The sequence below is a fragment of the Rhinatrema bivittatum genome, chromosome 5 (assembly GCF_901001135.1).
Source record: "Rhinatrema bivittatum chromosome 5, aRhiBiv1.1, whole genome shotgun sequence".
Taxonomy (NCBI): domain Eukaryota; kingdom Metazoa; phylum Chordata; class Amphibia; order Gymnophiona; family Rhinatrematidae; genus Rhinatrema; species Rhinatrema bivittatum.
In genome coordinates this window covers 236,782,853-236,809,048 of record NC_042619.1, presented here as the reverse complement: position 1 = coordinate 236,809,048, position 26,196 = coordinate 236,782,853, and the positions used below count along the sequence as shown (strand labels likewise).

The 26,196-nt window shown below is 47.6% G+C and overlaps 1 protein-coding gene across 3 annotated transcripts in view; it reads right to left on the bottom strand.

The window, feature by feature from the left end:
* The window catches only part of RUNX1 (RUNX family transcription factor 1), a 210,509-nt gene that overhangs the window by 48,332 nt on the left and 135,981 nt on the right, over positions 1-26,196 (bottom strand). For all 3 annotated transcript variants that reach the window (XM_029603520.1, XM_029603519.1, XM_029603521.1), the window contains one exon: positions 4,044-4,235. In XM_029603520.1, the coding sequence (XP_029459380.1) occupies positions 4,044-4,235 (192 nt within the window). The remainder of the gene's footprint in view (positions 1-4,043; positions 4,236-26,196) is intronic.

Sequence of the window (26,196 nt, the reverse complement as noted above, 5' to 3'; positions counted from 1 at the left end):
CCATCTCCCCGTATGCAACAGGAGTAAAACCAGGACTGTCCTCCTGGGTATGGAGCTACACGGTGGTCCACCTTACTTCCGCAGGACAGAGAGCTTCAATGTACAAGAAAGAGTTGCAAAAAAAACCCAAAAAACAAATCATGGTTTAATGAAGTCTGGCTGACAATGCAGACAGAAGAATCTAATGTGTCACAGGATCGCTTAAGCTTCATAGAGTGTCCACACTTTCAACCTTTCTGAGGTCGGTTACTGCCCTGAAACAGCATCTTCCCTAATCTGGCTTTGGGTGTCTCACTCTCAAAATGCAGTGCATTATGGGAATTTAGGGCCCTTGGCCAATCTCCTCTGTGCATTGCTCCTCAAATGTCAGATCGGGGGGGGGGAGGAAACGAGGTATCCAAAAACCATCAAAATACTTGTGAGACCTAAAAGAGAGGGGAAGGAATTTTGTATTTTCTTTTTTTTAAACACCTTGGCCTGCCCTTCAGCCTTCATGTATGTGTTTTGCTACTGCCAGTTCTGGGAACCTGGATGCTGCACCCTATGGAAGCTTTAGGCTGGGGAAGGTCATCTCTGGCCTTGAGGGCCGCTGCGAGCCTCGTTCTGTGAGCGCATTCGGCGTTGTAACTTGCAGACTCCCCAGGCCTGCTTTTACAACTTCAAAGCAAACCAGTCCGGGAGTAGGAAAAACACCAGCAATGAGGAGGCCGAGCTTGCAAAATCCCATGGGGCCTTTCATCCTGGGAACACAGATAAACGGGGACGTTTACCAGTAGAAGATTAGGATACGGCTGGACCTTGAAACGTCTCTTAAACAGAATTACACCCTGCACCTGGGAGAAGACAAAGGGGCAGAAGACAATAACAAAACCAAAAAAAAAAGAAAGAGCCTGCAAGGTTCTGTGTATGCACAACCCCTCCCCCCCCTCACCGCCACCAGTCAAAATAAAACCCAGGTTGTTTGCTTTAGCATACGCTTGCCGTGTGCACTAGATTCTCTTTCATCTCCAGACCCGTACGCCGTGGCGGGGCCTTTTCTTCCCTGCCTTTTGTTCTTAGCAATGCGTTGAAGGAACAGGTGCATCCTCAGCTCCTGTCGCCTCTGCCCAGAGTGACATGAACAACTCGGTCACCAGTGGCCCGAGCTTGTGTCTGGGAGGGGGGACGGACGGACAGCCTTCACCTCAGCAGTGAAAATCCATCCCCGTCACCCCCCCCCCCCCAAAAAAAAGTTACATTTCACCTCCCACTAAGAAAATCCGTCAACTAAAAGAAGTTCGGGCATGGCAACTTGCCAGGCTGCCCAATTAGGCCACAATCCCTCAGGAAGAACTGAACCTGCGCAAATCTGGCAGAGGAAGAGAAAGAGGGCTCTAGGGTCTTTGCTATCCTGGAGTGAAGCAGCAGCAAGCTGAAAGCGACTTACTTCACAAGAGTCCAGTTCAGGGAAAATGAGCAGAAACCCCTGCCCTGTGCTAGCACTCATCCCCGCTCAGACCTCATCTCCCCTGTCTCAGGTTACATTTCGTTTTCTTTTTCTCAGGCCTGGCGGGTTCCTCCTGCTTCAGAGGGCTTCCAGCTCAATCAGAATCAGCCTTCAGTGGACCACAAGGGCTTCATTTTACAACTCCTCTGGAATTTTTTCTCCCTACCACAGTGATAGGTTCTCGGCCAGGGGGACCCGAACCACAGCTCTCTGCGGAACCCGGCTGCCATGGATTAAGTCCGTGAGCGATGACCGGAGACTCCCTCCTCCCGCTGGGGGTGTGAATACTGCCCACGCAGCTTCCCGAACCCCGGCCAGCGTGGGGAGCAGAGGCCTGGCGTAAGAACCGAACTCGGGGTCTTCCTCTCCTGGCAGTGCACAGCCCTTGCTACCGGACCACTGGTTCCAGGTGCTGGGGGCTCTTCCTTCCAAACACAGGTCCTCTTGCACGTCAAGAGTCTTGCCAGAAGCTGATCTAGTCTAGGGGAATAACGCTGCAGAGCTCGTCTGCATGGTGCGGCTGGTGTGCAATGCCTCTTCTCAAGAGCTGTACAGGAACATCCCTAGTGCTTGATGTGAGCCTGCTCGGGCTGGAGGGACGTGCTCTAGACGGAGAAGCTCCGGCCACCTCAGAAAATGGAAGCTGCATGCGCAGGTGCTCCAAGTGCCTTCCCCTCAGGGGTGGGAGGGCCTATCTTTCCCGCCAGGTAATGTAGCGAAGGAATACCTGCAGACATGGGGGGGGGGGGGGGTATTTACCTGCCCTTGTTCTGGATCACCAAACGCGCACAACTGTCCAAAGGTGGGTCATATGAGGATCGTTTAACCAGATAAGCAGATGTCGTTCCTTTGGGAGCTCCTTCAGGAGCGACCGGGATGACGTGGGAGACAAAGTGCATAGTTTGTTTTTTTGGGTAGGGTTTTGGATGGGAATAATATCTGGTTATTATCCCCAACCCCTTGTAAGAGGAAGGTCGTGGCGGGGGGGGGGGGGGGGGGGTGGTGATGGTGGATATTTCTTGCTTTTTGTTATTATAAGTTATTGCACTGATGTGTTCTGTGGATGCGAGTTGCTCTGGGTCCTTTCTGTTAGGTGCGCTTTCACCGCAACTCTGTAAAGATATTTTCCTTGCAAAGAGGACATCCACACAAAACATATTTCTGGAGGCAAAATCTTATCATATTCCATAAGAGAAATCACAGCAGACAGGGTTATTAGCAGCAATGAGCCATCCAGCCTGAAAGGATGTCTTACCATAGGAGAAAGTGTACAGCAGCTCAGAGAGAACAAAATATCTTAATGGAGATGATATTAAGAACATAAGACTTGCCAAACTGGGTCAGACCAAGGGTCCATCAAGCCCAGCATCCTGTTTCCAGCAGTGGCCAAGCTAGGTCACAAGAACCTGGCAGGATCCCAAGGGGTAGAGAGATTCCAAGCTGATTATCTCAGGGATAAGAAGTGGATTTCTGCACCTTACCTTAATAATAGTTTATGGACTTTTCCTCCACTAACTTGTCCAAACCTTTTTTTTAAACGCAGCTACACTAATAGCTTTCACCACGTCCTCTGGCAACAAATTCCAGAGCTTAATTATGCGTTGAATAATAAAATATTTTCTTTTAGATTAGTTTTGTATGTATCACCTAATAACTTCATTGTGTATCCCCCTGGTCTTTGTACTCTTTGAAAGAGTAAACAACCGAATAACTGTTCCACGCTACTCATTATTTTATAGACCTCTATCATATCTTTCCTCAGCCATCTCTTCATCAAGATGTTACAACAATGCCCTTAACAAAAAGCAGAGGCCATAATACACAGCAGCCCAAAAAAGGTAAGTGCCGCCAGAGCTAACCATTCCCTTTTTTCTGCTCTTAGTAATGCTCTGCATTAAGAAAATCTCTCAAACATCTCCTCAGCCCCTCCTCTCCCATCATCTATGAAGCAAGGCGGCTGGACAGTGCCCAGGCACTGAATCCTCAGCACATTCAGTCTGGGCCCGCCAACACCACTCTTCAGCCAATGCACCGTTCTGCATCTGAGAAACCACTAACCCAGTGTCTTAAGGCGGGGTAACGTACGGACGGACACATGCACACTGAGAGACTGATGAATGCATAAACCCATCACAGTCAGTAGCTACTGAATCTGAACCCAGCCTTTTTACTGCTAGCTTCAGTGATTGAAAAATCCTTGAAATGCAGATTCAATCTACAATCTCTCTGGGTTCTTTTATCCCACGAACGATCACAGTAAGCCATTAAATAGCCCAGATTTCTTGGTTTCCAGCGGCACATGGCCCATGTTTCTGGGGTAAGCGGTCACAGAGATAGAGCTATGCAAAATCTAGGTGGATTTTACTGCAAGTGATCTTGCAGATGAGAATCTGAGGGCTGGCGGGGGGGAGGAAGGGAGTGGTAACGGCTCTCACCTGCCTCCTGCTGGAATAAGGCTTTGAGTCCAGAGCAGAAGTCTTGGGGTTAACTCATACCCCCCCCCCCCCAAAAGGAAGAGCGGACCCCAGGAACTCGTGAGAGCCCTGCAGGTACTTACCCTGGATTTGACCCTGGGGCTGAGAGTTGAAAGCAGCGGTGTGGTTGAAGGCGGCCCGTGGGTTGGTTGCCTGGGCTGGATGGTGTGGGCTGACTCTCATCGCAGTGCGCCGAAGGTGCTCCAGCTCGCTCAGACGCTCAGAGAAGGACAGGCTCCCCGGCTTTGTCTGCTCGTCCGGCTTCTGCCGATGTCCTGGTACAGGAGGAAAGGGGGGGAAGAAAGAGCAGAAATCATCATTGGTGTTTTGCGGTTTATTGCCAATTTGGTTGTGTTGTCCTTGGACCTGGCTAGTGCCCTGCAGCCTGCTTTCTCTCTCTGTGCACCGCACGATCTGCTGTAATTTTAAAGCAGAAACACTAATAACAACATACTGGGGTTAATAATCAAAACACCCACTGAGTGGATAAGATAAACGGTTACAGTTATTTGCTTATCCTTATCCGAATACTCAGCGGCACTTATCCAGCTAAAGGTGCAGCTAAATATTAGCAGATTTAGGGAAACAATTTGTGCAAATGGAGCTGCTGACACAAATTTAGCGCTAAATCGGGCTACCTGGCTGCATTTTAAAAGCCTTCCTCGACCTGGTCCCTTTTTTTTTTTACCCAGCCAAAACGTGTGCTGGTAGGGACTTTGCCTGAACGGATTGAGGTGTAAAGATGGGGGGCGTCTGACCAGCTAAGGTTTACCTGGCTAAAACAGTTTTAGCTGGATAAATCTTTTGAATGTCATCCTCATTCTGAATAACTTGGTGGCAATTAAAAGAAATAAAATTACGAGGGTGGGGGAGGGAAGGGCGTTCATCCACCTTTTACACCTTAATTCCTAGAAAGATATTAGAGAGTTTCAGATTTATGACAATTCCAGTTACCCAGCTTTACCTGTATTCACGGGACAGGCTACCCTACCCCTCTCTCATCGCAGCCCCTCCCCCTCCCCAGGCAAACTCCCCATGGATAGAGGTAAAGCACAGACAACTGGGAAGTGGATCCTTCTGCCGAGCCCCCCCCCCCCCCCCCCCCCCGTGCGGGCATCTGTTTGCTAGAATGGGGAAGAAGAGAAAGTGAAAGTGATTCAAACCCCATGGGGCTGATGGATCTTCACCTTAACCAGTCCACTGCGAAGCCGGAAGAGTCAGCAGCGGGAGACACCGGTGCGGTTTCCCTTAGTGCGGGTCATCATACTCCCCCCCCTCCTTTGCCCCAATATGCAGATGTCGGAGAGGGGGGAAATTCTTATAAGGGATGCATACACATATTTAAATAAATAAATAAATTAATTAATTAAATAACGTGTCAAAAGCAAACAAACGGTGACTTTGCAATAAGACCAAAAAGGCAAGGAATGGAACCAAGAAAGGCATGGGAAGATTTGGAAGAAGCCATCCAACGCTGCCCGTTTCACACAGTGCACTAGGAACTGACTTCAGCCAGCCTGAATTGCTCCTGAAGCTGGCCCACGTACGCTCACTGGAGAGCAGTTCAGTGGCGGCTGAGATTCTTTCCCTGTCACGGCAGGAAAAGTCATAGCTAGGTGTACCGGAGAGATGGAAGGGTACCTGAAAAGTCCACGTGTTCCAGAGAAGTTTAAGATTACAAAAAGGCTTCAGACGTGCTTCCAGAAAGTGGACATCCTAAGCTGGGTGCACGAGCAGCTCTTAAAGCAGCTGGCCCCAAGCTTACCCTTCCATCGTTTTGTCAGTGAGGTTCATCAGGTTTCTGGTTCCAGCATCGCGCCTGAACGCAAATACACTGAATCACACGCACTCTGGGCCCATGCCCCGCGTACACTGAAATCACTTGCACACTGTGCCCATGCCCCGCGTACACTGAAATCACACGCACACTGTGCCCATGCTCCGCGTACACTGAATCAAACGCACTCTGTGCCCATGCCCCGCGTACACTGAATCAAACGCACTCTGGGCCCATGCTCCGTGTACACTGAATCACACGCACTCTGGGTCCATGCTCCGCGTACACTGAATCACACGCACTCTGGGCCCATGCTCCGCATACACTGAATCACACGCACTCTGGGCCCATGCTCCGCGTACACTGAATCACACGCACTCTGGGCCCATGCTCCGCGTACACTGAATCACACGCACTCTGGGCCCAGGCTCCGCGTACACTGAATCACACGCACTCTGTGCCCATGCTCCGCGTACACTGAATCAAACGCACACTGTGCCCATGCTCCTCGTACACTGAATCAAACGCACACTGTGCCCATGCTCCGCGTACACTGAATCACACGCACACTGTGCCCATGCTCCGCGTACACTGAATCACACGCACACTGTGCCCATGCTCCGCGTACACTGAATCACACGCACTCTGTGCCCATGCTCCGGGTACTCTGAATCACACGCACTCTGTGCCCATGCTCCGCGTACACTGAATCACACGCACTCTGTGCCCATGCTCCGCGTACACTGAATCAAACGCACACTGTGCCCATGCTCCGCTTACACTGAATCAAACGCACTCTGGGCCCATGCTCCGCGTACACTGAATCACACGCACTCTGTGCCCATGCTCCGCGTACTCTGAATCACACGCACTCTGTGCCCATGCTCCGCGTACACTGAATCACACGCACTCTGTGCCCATGCTCCGCGTACACTGAATCAAACGCACACTGTGCCCATGCTCCGCGTACACTGAATCACACGCACTCTGTGCCCATGCTCCGCGTACACTGAATCACACGCACTGTGGGCCCATGCTCCGCGTACACTGAATCACACGCACTGTGGGCCCATGCTCCATGTAAACTGAATCACACGCACTGTGGGCCCATGCTCCGTGTACACTGAATCACACGCACTCTGGGCCCATGCTCCGTGTACACTGAATCACACGCACTGTGGGCCCATGCTCCATGTAAACTGAATCACACGCACTGTGGGGCCCATGCTCCGTGTACACTGAATCACACGCACTGTGGGGCCCATGCTCCGTGTCATACTTTGCCACCCGGATTAGGCTAAGCATCTGCAGAGTAACTCCCTCATGTCCAAGGCTGGGCCCTACTGTCTGCCATGCTAGCCTTCCTAATCCACTGCATTATTACTCTTTCTTCTTCCCTACCCACCAAATAAAATCAAACATATGATTCAAAGAAACAGACCAGAGGCTAGGGGATGTGAGTCTCTAACTCCCCTCCATAACAAGACTCACACTTATCACATCTGTAATTCTTCAGTCCATTTCATGGAGGCCAAGAGAAGTTGTGTATTGGGGAAAAATTGCACTAAACTTGGGGCTGCAGCTGTTTCATACAGGAACAATCCCTTCCTCCACCAAAGAAGTGCGTCTTGCATGCAATGGTGGGAGGAGCTGGGCTTGGAACAGAGATAAAAGGATATTTTTGATTTGGTCAATGATAACACAATCCTGGCTTTTAGCCTGGATCTCTCTTTCCCATAGTCGGAAGCTGATGCACTTGGCCAAGCAGGCGACATGAATCACACTTGGTGTCTCCAGGCATTTGACTGCAGATAGGACAATTTGATTGGGACTTGCGGCTACCAACCATGATTGACCACTGTCCTGGGAACCCCAGCATGAACGTCAACACAGTAACAGGGCTCTTGACCTCTTGTCTTCCATGTTTACATTTAAACCCCATGAAATATAGTTTATAGGTATACAAAGATCAAAACCGGGTTTCTCTTCATAATTGGGGGAGGAGGGAGAAGCTCATTCACACTCTCCGTATTATAAGAATATTAAGGGCGCCAGGTAATCATCACGTCACGTCTGCATATGCACAAGGTAATGACCTCACCCGGAGCAGAAGGAAGGGCTGCAGGCAGCAAGGGAGGAGCGCCGACATCCAAATCGCGGGGCCAGTGAGAACAACGGTAGCGCAGCAAGGGAAAGGCTGGTGGGGATTCCCACCCAAACAAAAAACGGAGGCACCGGCAACAGAACAGCTGGTGGGGATTCCCGGGCCCCCTCCAGCAGAAGAGAAAGGCTGGTCGGGTTTCCTGAGCCCTACAGCACAAAAAGTAAAAAATAATAATAATAACAATAATAAGGTGGAGACTTGGGCAACAAAACAGCTGATAAGGATTCTCAGGCTCCACCAGCACAAAAAACAAAGGGAGGGCACTGGCAGCAGAACTGGAAGATGACCTCGGAGCGAAAGGTGAGAGGAGACAAGGTGTGAAAAGAGTGAGAAGAGAGGAAGGTTAAAAGTAGCTGTTGGAGGGGGAGGGAATGGAGGAGGAGTGGGGAGTAGTGGGTTGGAAGCAGTGTGAGAGGGAGGGAGGCTGGGGGGTGGGGGAGAGTGAAGGGGGAGGGGGGAGAGTGAAGGGGGAGTGTTCTTTCCCACCCAACTCATCCCACACCACTTGCTTCCTCCCTAACACACACCACCCACTCCAACACACAAACCTCCGGCCATCTCCCTTCCCCGACAACATCCACATACGCACGCACAGCACACCCCAGTCTGCACCCAACACGCCTGATACTCCCCACACATTCACGAGCCCGGCCACTCCCCACATAAACACAACCCATGCCCCAGCCATTCCTCGCATAATCCACACCCCCATCACTCCCAGAGAGACCTACACACACCCCCCCTACCCCATAACACATACACAGAACCCTTCTCCCCCCCCCCCCCGCACATGGGGGAGAAGAGGGTTGGAGAGAGAGTAGGGAGGGGGCAAAATAGAGTGCAAGGGGGAGCGTGCACGGGCACACAACACCCAGCTCACTCGCACCAGCCCAATAACAAACCCTCCCCCACCCAACACACACAGGTGGAGACTGCACGGGGGATAGAATTCATAGCCCAACACAAATTATCCTCACTCTCCCCTCCCACAACACAAATGTACACCCTCCCTCCCCTCTGCGGGGAGGGAGGGAAAAATGGTGAGGGGGGAAAAAGTGGAGAGTGCAGAGCGTTACAGGATTAAGGACATCCAACTTCTTCAGTTCACGGGGCAGTGTTAGTGCAGCTGCCCTTAACAGAAGGCTTGGGGGTACTGTATACGAAACAAAAGTTGCTATTACATTTTGGTCTTCATCAGTCCTCTTTCACTATGATATTATTTACTATTATCAGTTTGTGACACTCACACACATCCCTGCTCTTTATAGAGAGCAAAAGCAAAGTAGGTACAGTACTGTGAGTTACTCAGAATCCATGGGGAAGAAGGGAAGAGAAAGTGACTCGGCTCAAGGTCACACTGTCATTGACAGTAAAAGGATAAAAAGTGATAAGAGATAAAAGGGCTTGCCCGAGGTCATGCAGAGCATCAGTATAGCTGGGATTAGGACCTATGCGCGAAGGCTCTTCTGACATATGAACACGCTTTCAAACATGGGGTAAAAGAGTGCAATAGTAGTGCTTTAATCTGCCCGTCTGCCTGTCAGTCACATAACTTCCGCTAAACTGCACCAACTGAGCCAAAACGGAGGGTGGGAGTTCCCCTGCGCCCTAGAAGTCATGCTCATTCCGGGATTTAGGGGTAGGTAATGGAAGTGACTGCCTAGGGCACCAAATATCCCAGCGGAAGAGGAGCCTCTCCTGCTTGCACCGGTACCAGTTCAAAGAGGTAGCGCTATGGCACTCTGGCCTCCACCCCAACCTACCTCCTGGTCCTGCCCAGAGGTACCAAATCCTTAACTACAACCGCGCCCACCCCCGTCACACTACTGAAAATGAGCAGAACCTGATGGTGTTGAGGAGCTTTTCAACAGGGCTGTGAGGGAAACAAAGATCTGCATGCTTTGAGACAACCTAGAGTTATGGAGCAGGTAGGTTGTCAGAGAAAAAGAACAATGTAGGAGCAATGTGGCTTTAAGAACAGAGGCTCTCTGTTGGGGGTAGGGGGCGGTTTAGTCCATAACAGAATGAGGACTCCAGCCAGCAGGGAACATAGCAGGAATAAGGTGCAGTTAAGCCCACCAGGGCAGTAGATGGCGCTGCAGAGGAAGACGAGAGGAAGGGAAGACACGTCAGCCAGGAGGCTTTTGGGTGGTGTTGTTCTCTAAGGGACCAGGAGACGTGTGATTTAAGCAGAAAGAAAGAAGAAAAAAACAAAAGTGTCCTGGAAAAATTGGAAAGGGGCAGCTGATGATCAGAAGGACAAGGAGCTGCCAGGTGGAGCCTGCACAAGGTTGGAGTCTGCTTGGGAGGCAGAACAAGAGGAGCAAGGGACAGTCAGAGAGAGGCTGTGAAAAGCCTAGGGCTAACAGTGCAGCTGGGCAGAGTCTTGCCTAGGATAGCCCACAGCCTGAGGTGTGGCTTAGAAAGCAGTGGGCTGTAGCCCTCAAGGGAGCTCTAGGCAGCTGTAAATCTGCCTGTACATATCTGCCTTGCTGTATATGTATGGAATGTTACTGTCTGAAGGAAGGTAACCAACTCAGAAAGGAATAAAGGACTCTAAGTCTGCCTAGCCGTTTGCTTGTTTTGGGCTATTAGGCAATGGTCCAGGAGGGGGTGTGAGCAGTGTCCCGTAATACTGAACAGCACTAGAAAGTGCCTAGCTCTTACTAAATCCCTTCTTATATTTGAAGAAAATTCGGCATGTGGGCTACCATAAAGCCCACAAAGCAGGTGAATTTCTCAGCCTGACAGTGATTTTTTTTTTTTTAATACAGACTCAAAACCTCACGTCAGCAAATGAACAAAAATGACAGTCTCTGATGCTGCTCTTTAAATATCCTGCACCAAAGACATCTCAGGCCTGCGCAGGGCTGTCCCGCAGTGGAAGGCGCTTGGCTTCATCTCTTGGGCATGGCCAAATGTGTCACATTTCCACTTCTGCTTCCACATGGCAGGAACAGCCAGTGCTGAGACTCAAGAGACACAAAAGGCATTTGGGCAGGTCCCTAATTATTCTGCATATTAAAGTGCACATTGTAAATATTTGCTGGATTAATGTTTAATGGTGCGGTGCCTGTACAGGTAAAATGTTAATGTCAGCTGCTGTTTCTTGGGGTAGACAGCATGCGCCAACAGTAAAAGCCACATGAACTCTGTCTCCCTTCTGCTAATATTTCAGAGATACTGTATATTATATACATTATACATACGTACACACACACGCGCGTACATATATAGGCATTCTGCTTTGGTATTAAACTATTGTTCTATTGTTCTAATACGGACTTCAATAGGTTCAAAAGGATTTATTAAAGAAATTTCTCCTCCACAGCAGACAAATCTCTTTAGGACGAGCATACGAAACGCTAAGAAAAAGAAATAAATAAGAACCCCCAGGCCCACATCTCATTCCAAAAATAAAGTCAAGCACAATCTCTGCAAGCTAAATTAAACTACTCTTGTCCCTGCACAAACGCAATCTCTCCAAGCTAAAACCACTTGCTCTCTAATACTACTGCACAGGCAGCAAAACCACAGGGAGGGAGGGCCGTGTTCAAAGGGCCTGCGGAGGGTGAAGGAAAGCAGAGCTTTACCTGCAGGGACAGCCTTTTTAGAAATCGGTGCAAGTGACACACACACGGCACGTGCTTACTTATCCACGCACAGGGAAGAGGCGTTCCGGGGGTGAACTCAGGGTGGGGGCAGGGATTTGCAGGCATATATATATATTTTTTTTTATTCTAAAACGTATGCACGCAAATTCTCTTGGAAAAAACCCTCACAGACACAACAGAGGTGAAATTGCGCTTGTGTAGTTTAGCTGGGAAAACTGGTGCAACTTACGTGCAACGCTACAAAATTACCCCACCCCTGCCCCCAAAGAGGGTCATTTTCCAAGGAATTTCTCCTTGAGTAAAACAGTATTTTCTGCGCACCAACAGGTTCTTTGAAAATTGCTCTCCGTCTCCGTGCACAAGAGCACGCACGTAGCGCCAGTACACACACAGTTTCCCATGCAGAAAAAGGAAGCATCCCTGGGCGGGGGTGGAGTCAAGGAGGGGTTGAGGCTTATGCTCAGGTCTGTGCAGAATTTTGCTGGGGAAAAAAAAAAAATACCCAAACAAATAGCAGGTCCAGGTCTGGGTGTGAATTTTTCCTGACCTGACTTTCATGGAGAAACGTTCTCCCTCTGAAAATGGACAGAGTCTGCAGGTAAAAAGTATCTACAGGCCACACATTTGGAAAGTTTCCCTCAAAGATAAATGTCACTTATATCATGGAGAGGAAGATGTAGCCTGCTGTTCCAGCAGAATTCCCTTTTCTCTGACCACAAGTAGCATTTGCTAGATAGCTTGCTTAACCCTTTGCTTACTACTACTACTACTAGACATCTATATAGTGCTACAAGGTGTACCCAGCACTGTACAGATACACATAAGCTGCATTTATTCAGTTTTATATACCGATGTTTGGTATTTACCTTCACAACGGTTCACAATTTCTGTATATAATCAATAAAACATAAAGAAAATACAATCATAATAATAGTAATTAAAAGAATTAGTTAAGCAAATCAAAGAAATAAAAGTAAATTTAAAGAATTGACAAGAATAATTAAATAAAATAATTGAAAATCAATTAATTAGCAGATTACATTGAATAGCATTGAAATAAAATTAAAAAAAAAATAAAATTACTGGCTGACATCTGTTCCGTACACTTGTTCAAAAAGCCATGTTTTCAATGCTTTTTAAAAAATTTCAAATCCTTCTGGAGTCTAAGCTCAACAGGTAAGGTGTTTCATAATTTCAGTCCAGCTAATGAAACAGCTCTTTCTCTGACCTAAACTGGAAGCTACGACTTAAGAAAAAACAAAAGTGACCAATCAACTTACAGGTTTACTCAAGCGAATTTCATTGCTGTTCAGCACCATTGAACTGGACAGCTCCAGTGACAGACAGATGGACAGCCAGCCACACAGAAATTAATAGCACTTTTCAAATTTCTGAAATGCACTAAGAAAAAATAAACTAAAAACAAACAAACAAACAAAACAAGTCCCAAAATGACCCCACTACATTAAAAATGGCAACAGCCATCTTTGTGTAATAAATATTGACCAACATCAGACAGAGGTTACAGCAATTGTCCATCTGGGATTTGGGCCATAATCCTATTTCTTGTGGAGAATCTCAGTGGATTTTTTCCCCTGTACCTTTTTCTTGGCCATCAGGTCTGCAGGTAATAATACATAATTTTTGTTCATTACTAGGATTTTGATGCACAATTCAGGCATGTAAGATCTGTAATCCTTGAGCAACCTTAGATATGTTATTACACTTAGAAGGCTTGATTTATGTGCAGAAAACCCTTGCTTATATACGTAAATCATGCTAAGAAAATCAACCCAGAGGCTCTGCATGAAAAAGTACGCAAAAAATCCAATTTTACAAGTACTTTTCCCCACAGTTGAGGTAGGCATTCCCGGGGGAGCGGGGCTGGGAGTAGAAAAAGATTTACATACTTATACCTAATTTTTTAAAATGGACATGTGAATTTACACATAATTACAGTTCAACTTTGTGCAAGTGTCCATGTCTATGCCTGGCAGACGCGCGAATTTTCAAAGCAGACTTGTGCACAAAGGTCCAGGCTATAGTCTGTGGCTGAAAAAATTACCTGCAGATGCAGATAGTCAAAATGACCCTTATAAAGGGCCAGATTCATCAAGGATTTTCCTCCACAGACCCCAGAATGTGAGAAAATCCTTAGCAATTATGCTGCCTTCGCAAACATGTTTGACCTTGCTTGTGCTGCTAGGACCTTGTGAACCAGCTTCAGCTCAGATGGACTCGGTACTTAACTTCCAAAACGTTGTATTAGAACAATGACAACATAACCCTCACTAGGCAGAACTGGAGTCAAGAGTAACTGCACAAATTCTGGAACTACCACAGCTGTAATGAGTTTCTCTGATGTTCAACTGAGTTTAAATGAAGTAAACTATGATAGAAGCTGGGAGCTCAAACTACAAACGTGGGAGGAAACTATGCCTTTCTCAGGAGTTTGTGGATAAAGGATAAAGTGCAGCTGGCTAGCTGAAAGCCTTTTTCAACTGAAAATCCCACCAAGCACTAAACTATCCCAGGGAGAAATATAATGAGAAAGAAAAGGCAGAACAGGCAATTCAGAACAATTAAACAGCAGCTCTAATGAATTATTTGAGCAAAGGTCTTATGTCCTGTATTAGAACTAAGCCAATAAATATTACAACAGGACACAGGATGGCAGTGCAATAAGAGAAACTTATCAGGTACATTGTGAAGACAGAACAGCAATTCCAACTCAAAATGTTTTGATTTCTTTTTTTTTTTAAACCAGTAACATACACCTTGCTTGTAAAATATAAACTTTCACTTTTAGAGGTGTTTATACAACTGTTCTAATTAGATTCACCAAGGTTAGAAACAGCTACCATGTCAAGCATTTTCAATGCTGCTTTCCCATTGGCTGGTGCCTCATGATGCTTATACCATGCAAAGAATTTTGACATACAGTCACATGATGCTTTCTGACAAATCACAATTCTTTATTAGTGATAAAGAAATATCTCCATAAGGAATGGCTGCTTTAGCAGACAACACTGAGAGCTACAACATACAAGAATACTTCCCAAAGAGGCAAATATTTAAAAAAAAAAAAAAAATGAAGAGTGCCTAACTGTGTCCCTAAGTTAGGTGCCTGGAGCTAATCATTCCTCCAATGCTCCTGCACACTTTTAGGGAATCTAAATTTAAGACGCCAAGTAAATATGGGCGCCTAAATTTAAGAGCTCATTTAGGGAACATTTTTAATTTGACAGAGCTGGGTGTCTAACTCCTAAAGAATTAGGCACCTGGATTTTTTTTAAATATTGGCCTCACAATTACAGAGGCCTGCAGAGAGTCAATGACACCGTACAAGAATACACCGTTATACAGAGGCCTGCAGAGAGTCAATGACGCCGTACAAGAATACACCGTTATACAGAGGCCTGCAGAGAGTCAATGACGCCGTACAAGAATACACCGTTATACAGAGGCCTGCAGAGAGTCAATGACGCCGTACAAGAATACACCGTTATACAGAGGCCTGCAGAGAGTCAATGACGCCGTACAAGAATACACCGTTATACAGAGGCCTGCAGAGAGTCAATGACGCCGTACAAGAATACACCGTTATACAGAGGCCTGCAGAGAGTCAATGACGCCGTACAAGAATACACCGTTATACAGAGGCCTGCAGAGAGTCAATGACGCCGTACAAGAATACACCGTTATACAGAGGCCTGCAGAGAGTCAATGACGCCGTACAAGAATACACCGTTATACAGAGGCCTGCAGCGATGGGGGGGAGTCACGGCTCATTATTACACTGCATGGTACAGGGAATCGCTTCTGTTGTACAGACAGAAGTCCTATCATTTCACCACTTCAAGCAGTGATGAGAGGAGTACCCAGACCTAAGCTGTTTTTAGCACATTATCTGATGAACATCAACTTGCAGCCGCCTAACATCCCCTCCTTATTGCTTTAACATGTAAAGGAATCCCAGCCAAGGATTACAGACAGCTCCTTCCTCCAAGTGCACCATGCCAAGAGCCAGCTCGCCGCTTTTGTACTGAGCTTCCTCCCACACACACACCGCCTGCCCTCAGAACCCCCTCCAGGCATGGGTTAGGGCCGGAGCACCAGAGAGGCATGCAGAAAATAATAGGTTTGCAAACACGGAAAAACCCAGCAAATGCTCAACCCAGAGGCCAAATCCAGCCAGGCAAGGTACATAAAGTGGGGAAACTCCCTCCCCAGGCCTCCCCTCCCTATTCCCCTGCTGCACAGGAGGCAGAGGTCAGGGGGGCCCTACAGTGCCCCAGTGATTCGTCTTTCTAAGAACGGTGCTCCGTGGGCAGCTAATGCTTTAGGAGAAGCCTGGTTTGATAGGCAACAAGCCGCAACTGGTAACACCAAAAAACGTGTTTCTTGCTCTGTTCCCTCACCTCAACGGTTACCTCTTATTTCACAGTTCCTCCGCCGGTGCTGACGAAGGCCAGAAGAGACAGTGAGCTAATTACAATGCAGCAGCCTACCAAGAAAGGCCGAGATCTTACTGTGCAAACAGAGTATGCGCCACCTTCAATATCACCCACAGCTCACAGCTGATGTGGCTCTTCTGGTTTTGGACCCTAGCAGCCGTCAGAGCACCTCGGCGACCTTGCTGACCACTTTGAAAGCATCCAACTCCGACTGACTAGAGCACGTCTGTTCCATCGCTGCATTCCAAATCAGTGCTCCAAAAAACAAACAAACAAAAAAAAACCCCTCTATAAACACGTCTCCTGAGCATCTTCTTCACGGCTGCAAACTACTCATGCAGAATGCAAACACTGACACTCAGTGATACTCAAGCAAAAATACTTTACTGACCACAGAAACACAGGTTAACACACAAAATTCATTTTATGCATATGAGAAAAGCCATCTACACATTAATAAAATAAAAAGGCCCAAACTCCTGCACTGCGAGCTCACAGAGATACCAGAGTGCCCTATAGGTCAACCAATCAGACTGCTTAGACCCAAGACAGAACTTCTGTTTAACTTATCACTCCATGCAGTAGCAAATTCTGATAAGAGAGCAGGCATGATCCTTTTCATTCAAAACAGCTGATTTTGGGTTTTCATGGGGATAGTCTGCTGACCTACTAGGGCTGCTCTTGCTGGACCGAGGCCGAAAGCTGGAGCTGCTTACGTTCACAGAGAATGAAAGAAAACTTGTACCACTCAAATCAAACTCCTTCTGCAGCCCCCCCCCCCCCCCCCATAGCACATCGGGGATTCATTTGCCCGGAAAAATGCCTGAACTGACTCATCGGAAGACCCAAGGCTGGCATTTTCCAGCAAAGGAAGCAGCAGCAGCAGCAAAATCCAAGCCAGGGCTGGGGCATTCCATGCACCTCCCAGAAACAAGAACAGAAATGCACACCCCCCCCCCCCCTGCCCCCCCCGAGGACCAGCTGTGTGCAGGAAGGCTCGGCACAGCGCATGGGGGCACTCCCTGAGAAGGCTCTTGATGCGACTCCTCCTGTCCCGACACCCACAACTACGGAAAGAAGGTATTTTATGACCGGACTGGGGAGTGCTACCGTGCCTTATCTGTGTGGGTGTTTTGTTCCAAGGAATAAAAGTCCTGATAAGCAGCTGGTACAGGGCTCTGTAGAAGGTGTGACCTGGGTCCCTGTTCAGAACGGGATGTTCTGTAACCAGATGGGGGGAAGACAGAAAAGAAGAGAGAGAGAGAGAAGGGCCTGTATATGCTGGGGATGTTTGTCATTCTCCTGAAAACACAGAATGAGACAGCAGATAAGGATCCGCCCAGACTGTCTCTTGTTGTGTGCCGTAGACTCCGGTTGATCTCAGGCTTTCTTCTCTGTTTTATCCTTTTGCTCTAGAATTCTGCCACTATCATTGCCTCCAGCTCCTCCCTCTGGAGGGCCATTCCATTCATCACCATCCTATTTCCGTGAAGCTTTCCGATCCAACTCTTGTTCTGCAAGATCTTATCTACTGGGGGAAAAAAAAAAAGGTTTGCTCCGTGTGCATTATTTATGTCTTTGAGGTATCTGAATGTCTCTCATAAAACCTCCCCTTCCTCTTTCGGTATAGATACTCAAGGCTCATCTCGTAAGGGCTTTTGGTTGCCTCTCTGCACCGCTTCTGCTCTAATACCTACATCTTTTCAGAGGTATGGCCTCCACAAATAGACAATATTCCAGATGAATTCTCACCGCTGACCTGTATCATTCTCCTTTCTCCCGCTGACCGTGCCTCTCCCTATGCACCCTACACTACAGCATTCGAGGGCAATCTTAAATAAGGATGCGAGAGTCACCGTTCTGGCTTCACTAAGGAGCGCAGACTGTTAATGGAGCAAGCTGATGTTTGATGTTGTGGTCTAACAGCCGGTCCAGTGTATGGAAACTGTGGGCCTGCAGCACTTGGGGGGGGGGGGGGGGGGGGGGGGGGATTCACGCTCACGCCCAGCAGCCCGGCATCACTTTGGCAGAGACACGGAGCACAGTGCAGCTACTGTGACCACGGGGACTTGGAGATCGTTCCAAACCCACACAGAAGGCAGCCTGTTCTTTATCGTGTTATCTTTGGCTTCCTCCTGCTAGGAGGCCAGAGTCAGCCAAACAGTTATTAAATTTCAACAGGGAAGTTCTGTGGTCAACCCGACCTGTTTGTGGCTTAGGTGATAAAAGGGGAGGGAGGCAGGCTCCTTTAGTCACAACGCTGACCCAGTCAATAAGGGCTGACCTCTGACCCCCCCCCCCCCCCCCTCCAGCCCCCAGCCTTCTTCCTTGGTTAGTTTGTGCATTAAGGTTATTGCCCAAGGATCAGTTTTCTAATGCCCCACGCCCATGCCACAGGAACTCAAAAACCCACCAAACCTTATGCAAACCCCACGCTTCATTCTGAGCGTTCTGCCATCTTTTCCCTTTGCTGCTCCTCCTGCCTGGTATGATTTGGCCTTCCTCAGACGGCAGGCCGTAGAAGCTCCACACTTTCTCCCTGTCTCCTTCCAGCTCCTATGTGCTCTAATCATCTCCTTCTATGTCTCTCTTTCCATGATTTGCCCCTTTTGGCCTCTTCTTCCTCTTTCTCTCTCTCTCTCCATGTCTGCTTCTTTCAGAGCTGTGGTCGGGCCATTTGGCCCCTGTGGCCAAGTGAAAAAGTGCACAACACACGACACCACGAGCTGGGAGGTTCTGTTACATCCCTCCCCCCCTCACCCTGTGGCTCAGTCCTTCAAGAGCTACTTCTCCCCTACCCTCTTCAAGCCCACTTCTATCTATTGGTTAAACTATCTAGTTACGTTAAACGATCTACCTCTATTTATTGGTTATACTATCTGCTACTCTCATTACCTAGGTCCGCTCGACCCTCTAATACTCCCTACTTGTTCGTTTGACCCCTTATTAATTGTAACTTTATAAATCAATTTCTCATCTTTTGGTTTATCCCCATTGATCTGTAAACCGATGTGATGTGTCTACGAATGTCGGTATAAAAATGTTCTAAATAAATAAATGGAGGGGGGCTTTGATTTTAATTGTGACCCAGCAGTGTCCTTCTGCTCCTTTGGGCCTCCAGCTCAGTCGGAACCAGTATTGAGATCCTGGCGCCAGGAGCCTTAATGCACAACTGCCTGGGAATCTTATTTTCCCTTCTCAAATGTATTTACTCCACTCATTGCAGCATCAGTTCCGGGCTGGGGGCTCCCCAATCCAACCTCTAGGTGTCACCCCCTCTCCACACACAATTTAAAATTATACATTTATAATACCAGATTTACATGAAAAAGGACATTCTGAGGTAAAAACACCGCTTACAACACGCACTGCTGTGGTGCCAACCAGAAACCCTGTAAAAAATTAAAAAACAGGCACTTGGAACCCATATGTTCTTAGGCCTATGGTAAAGCCTGTTGAGTGTGGGCTCGGCCCTCAGAAAGCCATGAGTAAACAGAATTAGAATATAATGAACCTCCCATACGAAAACAGCACTCACTGCCAGCACTCAAACAGTAACAACTCTACCTAAGAAAAAGGCAACATTGCAAATATTACACCAGGCCCTGAAACACCAATACATCTCCTATTAATTAAATAGAACAAGCCAGGCTGCTACAGAGAAACTACACAGTTAACAGAATACCTCACCTTTGCTCACATATGCAGGACACAAACAAACAGACCTTCACCAAATACTGAATAAAGAGATTATAAAGTGTAAATAGAAACATGCAGACAAAAACTAAACTGGAAACCACAACAAGGCAGACTGTATACAGTTGCAACTATGGAAAAACAGAAACATCACAATTCCTCATAAAACATCAACCAATAAAATCAAGAAATATAAAGCATAATAGTAAAACCATACTAATAAAAATAAATATTTCAAAAAACTGCCAAATAGAACATTCAGTAATTAAAAACTCATATGAAACTTTTCTAAATGCCAATAAAATATTTCAAAACAGCCGATATATCAAATAATACCCAGTAATTAAAACTTGTAAGGATTAAAAAAAAAATCCCCTGTTGCCCATCCCTGGGAAGTTTTGATTTCCAGATACCCTGAGATTGTCATGGATTAGCAGGGAGAGGGAAGGGGGTTTGTGTGTACAGATTTTCTCCATGCTTTCTCTCACACATGCTGAGTCACGCTTTCTCACATTCTCAATCATATACACACATACATGCTCCTATGCTCTCTCTCTCACATGCTTAATATACACACACACTTGTTCACTCTCTCATGCTCAACTATACACACATGGTCTCTTGATCTCTCTCGCATGCTCAATCATATACATACACACACGCTCCTAGGCTCTCTCTCACATACTCAATAATCTACACATACAGAGATATGCTCTTTCACGCTCTCTCTCATGCTCAACTATACACACATGCTCACTCGATCTCTCTTGCATGCTCAATCATATACATACACACACGCTCCTAGGCTCTCTCTCACATACTCAATAATCTACACATACAGACATATGCTCTTTCACTCTCTCTTTCATACGCAACTATATACACATAACATAGTAAATGTTGGCAGGAAAAGATCCAAGTGGTCCATCCAGGCTGCTCAGCAAATTTTTTTTATCATCATTTTTTATTTTATTGCTCTGTGCAGGTTACCACAGTCAACCCAGGTTTTCATTTTCTTCATCTCCATCATGCAGCCACTAGGAATCCTCTGTGTTTATCCCCTGCCCGTTTGAATTCCCTTACTGTCCTCACCTCCTCCCTCCTCTTGGAGGGCATGAATCCATGAATCCACCACCCCTTTCCGTGAAGAAATATTTCCTGACTTGACCTCTTGGAGCTTCATATTATGACCCCTTGTTCTACAGTTTTCTTTTCATTGAAAAAGGTTTGATTCCTGTGCATTATTAATACCTTTCATGGTATTTAAAAGTCTGTATCATAATCACTCCTGTTTCTCCTCTCCTCTCCTTCAATCTCATCTCATAACTCTTTTGCTGCAGACCCCCCACACCATTTTGGTTGCCTCTCTCTGGACTGCTTCCTTTCTGTCTCTATCATTTTTGAGATATGGTCTCCAGAACCAAGGCCGGTGGAAGCACTGGGTGAAGTAGGCCTGGGCCTAGTGTGCTCCCTAAAGGGGGTGGTGCGGACACGAGGCAGAAGGTGCCTAGGGCTCATAGTCCCCTTGCACCGGCCCTGTCCAGGACTGGACATGGTACTCCTGATGAGGCCTCACCATTGATCTGTACTGGGGTATTACGTCATCCTTTTTCCTGCTGGTTAAGCCTCTATGCAGCCCAGCATCTCTCTAGCCATGTCACACTGCTTTGCCACCTTCGATCATCAGATACTATCACCCCGAGATGGCTCTCCCAGTCCATGCACATCAGATGTTTGCCTCCCATCCCGTACAGCTCCTTTGGATTTCTCCACCCCAAAACGGCGACTCTGCACTTCTTCACATCTAATCTCAACTGCCAAACCTTCAGCGGCTCCTCAAGCTTTCTTAGATTGCTTTTCAGTCTCTCTACTCCTTCAGGTGTATCTGTTGCAGATCTTAGTGTCATCCGCAAAAAAAAGACAAACGTTTCCTTCTAGCCCTTCTGCAATATTGCTCATACAGATATTGAACAGAACAAGTCCTAAAACAGACCCTTGAGGCACTCCACTTATCACTCTTCCCTCCTCAGAACAGGTGCAAGAGGATTTGGGACCCTAGGTGAACATTCGATCGTGCCACCCCGCCCCTCTCCTAACTAATGGTGGCAGCTCCAGCACAGCACTCCCTTCTTTTGGCAGTATTGGCTCTCTCCATCTGGGCCTTGTGCTGGTGGGATTCTGCCATCCCCAAAACTTTGGCGCTCTAGGCAACTGCCTAGTTTGCCTAATGGAAGGATCGGCTCTGTTTCTGATCCATTCCACCACCTTGGGGCCCATTCCCAGGCGTTTCACTTTGTTCGTGGGCCTCCCCATGCGTAACTGTATCAAAAACTTTACTGAAATCCACTGGTTGTATTGCTAGCTAGGATTGCTGCACTGGCAGTCCCGTGGCAGTTTCCCTTTCTCTCTCTGGCCAGCGTGACACCGAAGTGCAGTGAATGCCACGCAACAGGCACAAGGCCACAGCCCTCCAAGTGTAAATCCAAGATTCCAGTCCCCTTTGAAATTTGGACGCGGCAGGGACAAAGCAGCGCTGTGCCCAGCCCGGCCTTTGTGAGGCACCCTCAAAAAGTGCAACTCCGTTCCCACATATACTGATCCTCCTAGAGATTGCAGATACATAGGAGCACAGCAGGCAGGACTGCGATAAAAAAAATGTCAACAAGGCATCTCCCTCTGCACCAGAGCAGCTCCGGACCAGCTTCTCCTCTAAACCTTCTCCGACAGTCAGCAGAGCCAGAGAAGAATGCTTGAAAATTCAACTTTTATTCTTTCAAAGCAAAACAAGGAAGCAATCTTGGCTGGGAAATGTGTGGGGACTTTTTTTTTTTAATCATCATTTCTCTCAGGGGAAATAGAACAGGGAGGGGCCTGTTCTGATTTTTATCTGACTGAATTAAGCTGTGGATTTGCTGCCTGCCTCTTGCACTGGCCATTTGGTGTTACTGGGTAATGTTCTCACCGCAGGGCCACCACAAACATTTACCGAAAGTCCCTGCTTTATAAATGGTCGGACTTCACCCCATCAGTAAAGAGCACCGAGATTTAGCTGCCAGATTGGTCCTGGAGAAAATCTGGATTCTTTGCAGGTTACTGCACTTCTTATTACATCAAGAATTAGTAAGAGAAACAATATTGTACAAGAGCGCTGTGTGTGTGTGTGTGTCAGTAGAGGGTGACCGGTGGGGAGGAACACAGCCTTCTGTTCGGTGTTCGGTCTCTACTGGAATCCTCCGGTCTCGGTGTCCAAAATGCTCTGCTTTGTAAACATTTACAAAGAACAAAAGACTGGGGGGGTTTCAACCCTCTCCTCAGGACACGCCCATCCAGTCAGATTTTCAGGATATCCACAATGAATATGCACGAAACAGATTTGCATAAGGTGGAGGCAGCAACTGCAGGTCTCTCTCATGCGTATTCATTGTGGATATCCTGAAAACCCCACTGGATGGGTGCGTCTTCAGGAGAGGGGTGGAAAAAGCTGCTCTAAATGGTTAATTACTCTCAGTGGGGAATCAAAATTTAAAAAAAAACCCAAAAACTACCCCCAAAACCCACTCTGGCTGTCTTGCCAGTTCTAAAGCTCCTGGGTCGGTCCAGTTCTCTAGAATCACACCGTTCTATGCACTGCTCCCCAGACGTGCCCAATTTGCTTTGAAGGCTGTGCCGAGGAAAGCAGGGCCTGATGAAGACCTTATAAAGCGGAAGGAGGGCACCTTTGTCGTCTACTTTTCATGCCACTGGATGCCCAGCTCGGACCGCTTGACTTTGTGGACTCCTTCCTTAAATATTATACCCAAGTTTTCTTCCTGGTTAAATGAGTGGGCACTGCCACACCCAGGGTGTGACGCACATGGGCTGGCCTGATGGCTCGGAGGTAGTGCTTGGGGAGGGGGGGGGATCATCTTTGATTTTTCTTGGGCCATGGAGAGGGATGGGGGTAGGGACTGCTGCAGAGGCAGTGCGCACAGAATGTCTCTGTCATGGCATTTTGAATTCCCCCGAATTCCTCAAGCCAAGCCGACCAGAGTAGAAGCTTTTTTTCCCCTAATATCTGGGGGGGGGGGGGGGCAGTAGGGATGGTAGATCTTGCAGGGGCTGTTGGCCCTGCACAGTATTTAAATTTTGGAGGCAGGGATGGGATCAGCCAAATTTAGGCCTGCTCTTGGGGCGTTTAGATCTGGCTGAGCAAGTTAGGCATCTCCTGCTGAAAATCAGTGCCGGGCCCTTTCTATCCCTTCCCTGATTCTGCCCCTAAGCCCACCCAGAATTTGACTGACTAAATCTATCCAGCTAGTAAAAAACTAAGAAGTAGATTTTTAAAGTTATGTGCGGGCGTAGATTTGTTCGCGCAACCCGGCGCGAACAAATCTACGCACGATTTTATAACATGCGCACGCTGCCGCAAGCGCCAAACCGAGCAGCCTGCCTCAGTTCCCTCCGAGGCCGCTCCGAAATCGGAGCGGCCTCGGAGGGAATTTTTTTCCAGCCCCCTGCCCCCCACCTTCCCTTCTCCTACCTAACCCACCCCCCAGCCCTAACTAAATCCCCCCCCACCTTTGTTCAGAAAGTTACGCCTGCCCAAGGCAGGTGTAACTTGCGCGTGCCAGCCACCTGCCGGTGCGCCATTCCCCGGCCCGGGGGCTGGTTCGGAGGCCTCGGCCATGCCCCCGGGCCAGCACCACGCCCCCGGAACACCCCCGAATGCCGCACCATGCCACGCTGACACGCCACCACAAGCAAAGCCCCGGGACTTACACATGTCCCGGAGCTTTGCGCGCACCGGCGGCCTATGCAACATAGGCGCGCAAGTCCCCTGCGCGCGTAAATCTGGCTGGATTTACGCGCGCAGGGCTTTTAAAATCTGCCCCTAAATGTAGCCAATTAGTGTGGTCAATTTTCAAAGGCTTTGATTTAGTCTGAAAGACACCTCTAAATACTGACCTCACTTTATCCATTACAAGAGAATTATTTTTTTTAAAAAAGCAATCGTTTTGCTCCCATACAAAAAATGGAGGCCTGCATCATAGCACACAGGTACATGGCCACTACTACGATGTCAGGCATATCCCCTTCCCCACCCCTGGTACTTCTACCACGCATGGATCTGGCTGAAGTTTGCCAGGAAAGCCGGAAGCGAGGTAAGAGACTCGTACCACATTTTGGCCAGGTCCATCCCAAAGAGAGGACCCCAATCTATGTGTACGTACAGACGATCCCGACAAAAGGTGCTTTAACCTGCCTGAAACATGCCCAGTACTGCTTAAATCCACCCCTCTCCCCGCTAACTGGATCTAAGGGGGGCGTCCCATTTGGGTGAGCAGATTAACGACTGAAAGCCTGCACGATGTTTCCGTTTTTACAGCACTGGCCAGGTGCTTTTTTCCCCCACTTTGTGGGCTTTCTGCAATGAACATTTTTTTTTAATTTAGCAGACAACAATCTTGAAAGTTTGGCAAATTTTGCAGGCCCACACTGCCAATGCAAAAGAAGCTGTAGACTTGGCCCCTCCATGGGTTACTGGTCTGAATGGATCCATCTCCAACAGTACGCTAAGCAACCGGGCACACGTGGGGCTGTCAGTCTGACATCAGACTCTACCAGCTTCCAGCAGCCGTGCTGAACGCAGATGCCCATGCCCGACTGCTATGTTGGAATGACTGGGTTAACAGCGAGGAGGCACTTAAGGAAGCAGGGCCTATCGGGACAACATCCCCTCCTTAAATGCAGCCCCCTTCACGTTGCCTGCGTGCAGTCGTTCTGCGCAGTAATTGCATTCAGTCAGAAAACTAAATAAATCAGGATGGTCTTCGGGAGCAGCCGACCTCAGACGACGGCCACTCCACCGAAATGTCAATGTCAATTTACTTATAAGCTGCAGTTCCAAATAAAATCAAAGTGGCATTACAAGCCCCATATGTAAAACCTAAAAATAAATTACATTAGTGACAAAATACCAAGAGCCCCATAAAATCTGCCACATCATCCAAAATACAAATGGAATAATTAAACAATATAACCGTAATCAGAATAAATTAAGCTAGCAAAACCCCAAGCTTCACTGTATATTAAACACCACCCAATTCTTCTAAAGAAAAGATTGGAGAAGGAGCCTTGTCTAAGGAAAGGCAACAACAATTTAGCATTCTAGGTGATACATCTTTGCAGTTAGAGAAACCTGTGGAAATTACAATGGACTCCATCTGGTCAGCCATTAAAGCACTTGAATTAGCAATTGTTAAATTAACAAACATAACAGAAGTAGCTAATCAACGTGTTACCAATATTGAGTCTGCTGTGATAAAAATAGAAGGTGAAAAGAAACAACTAGAAGAAAGAGTAAATAAGATGGGAAGCTGCTATCAAAGGTTCACAAAAACGGAGATACTTTACGATAAGAGACTTGAAGCAACTGAAAACACCTTGAAATATCTCAACTTGAGAGTTTTGAACTTTCCTAAACAGGATTTAATTTCCCCGTTGGAAATGTTCAAAGAGTATCTCACTTATATCTTACAGATGCCTCAA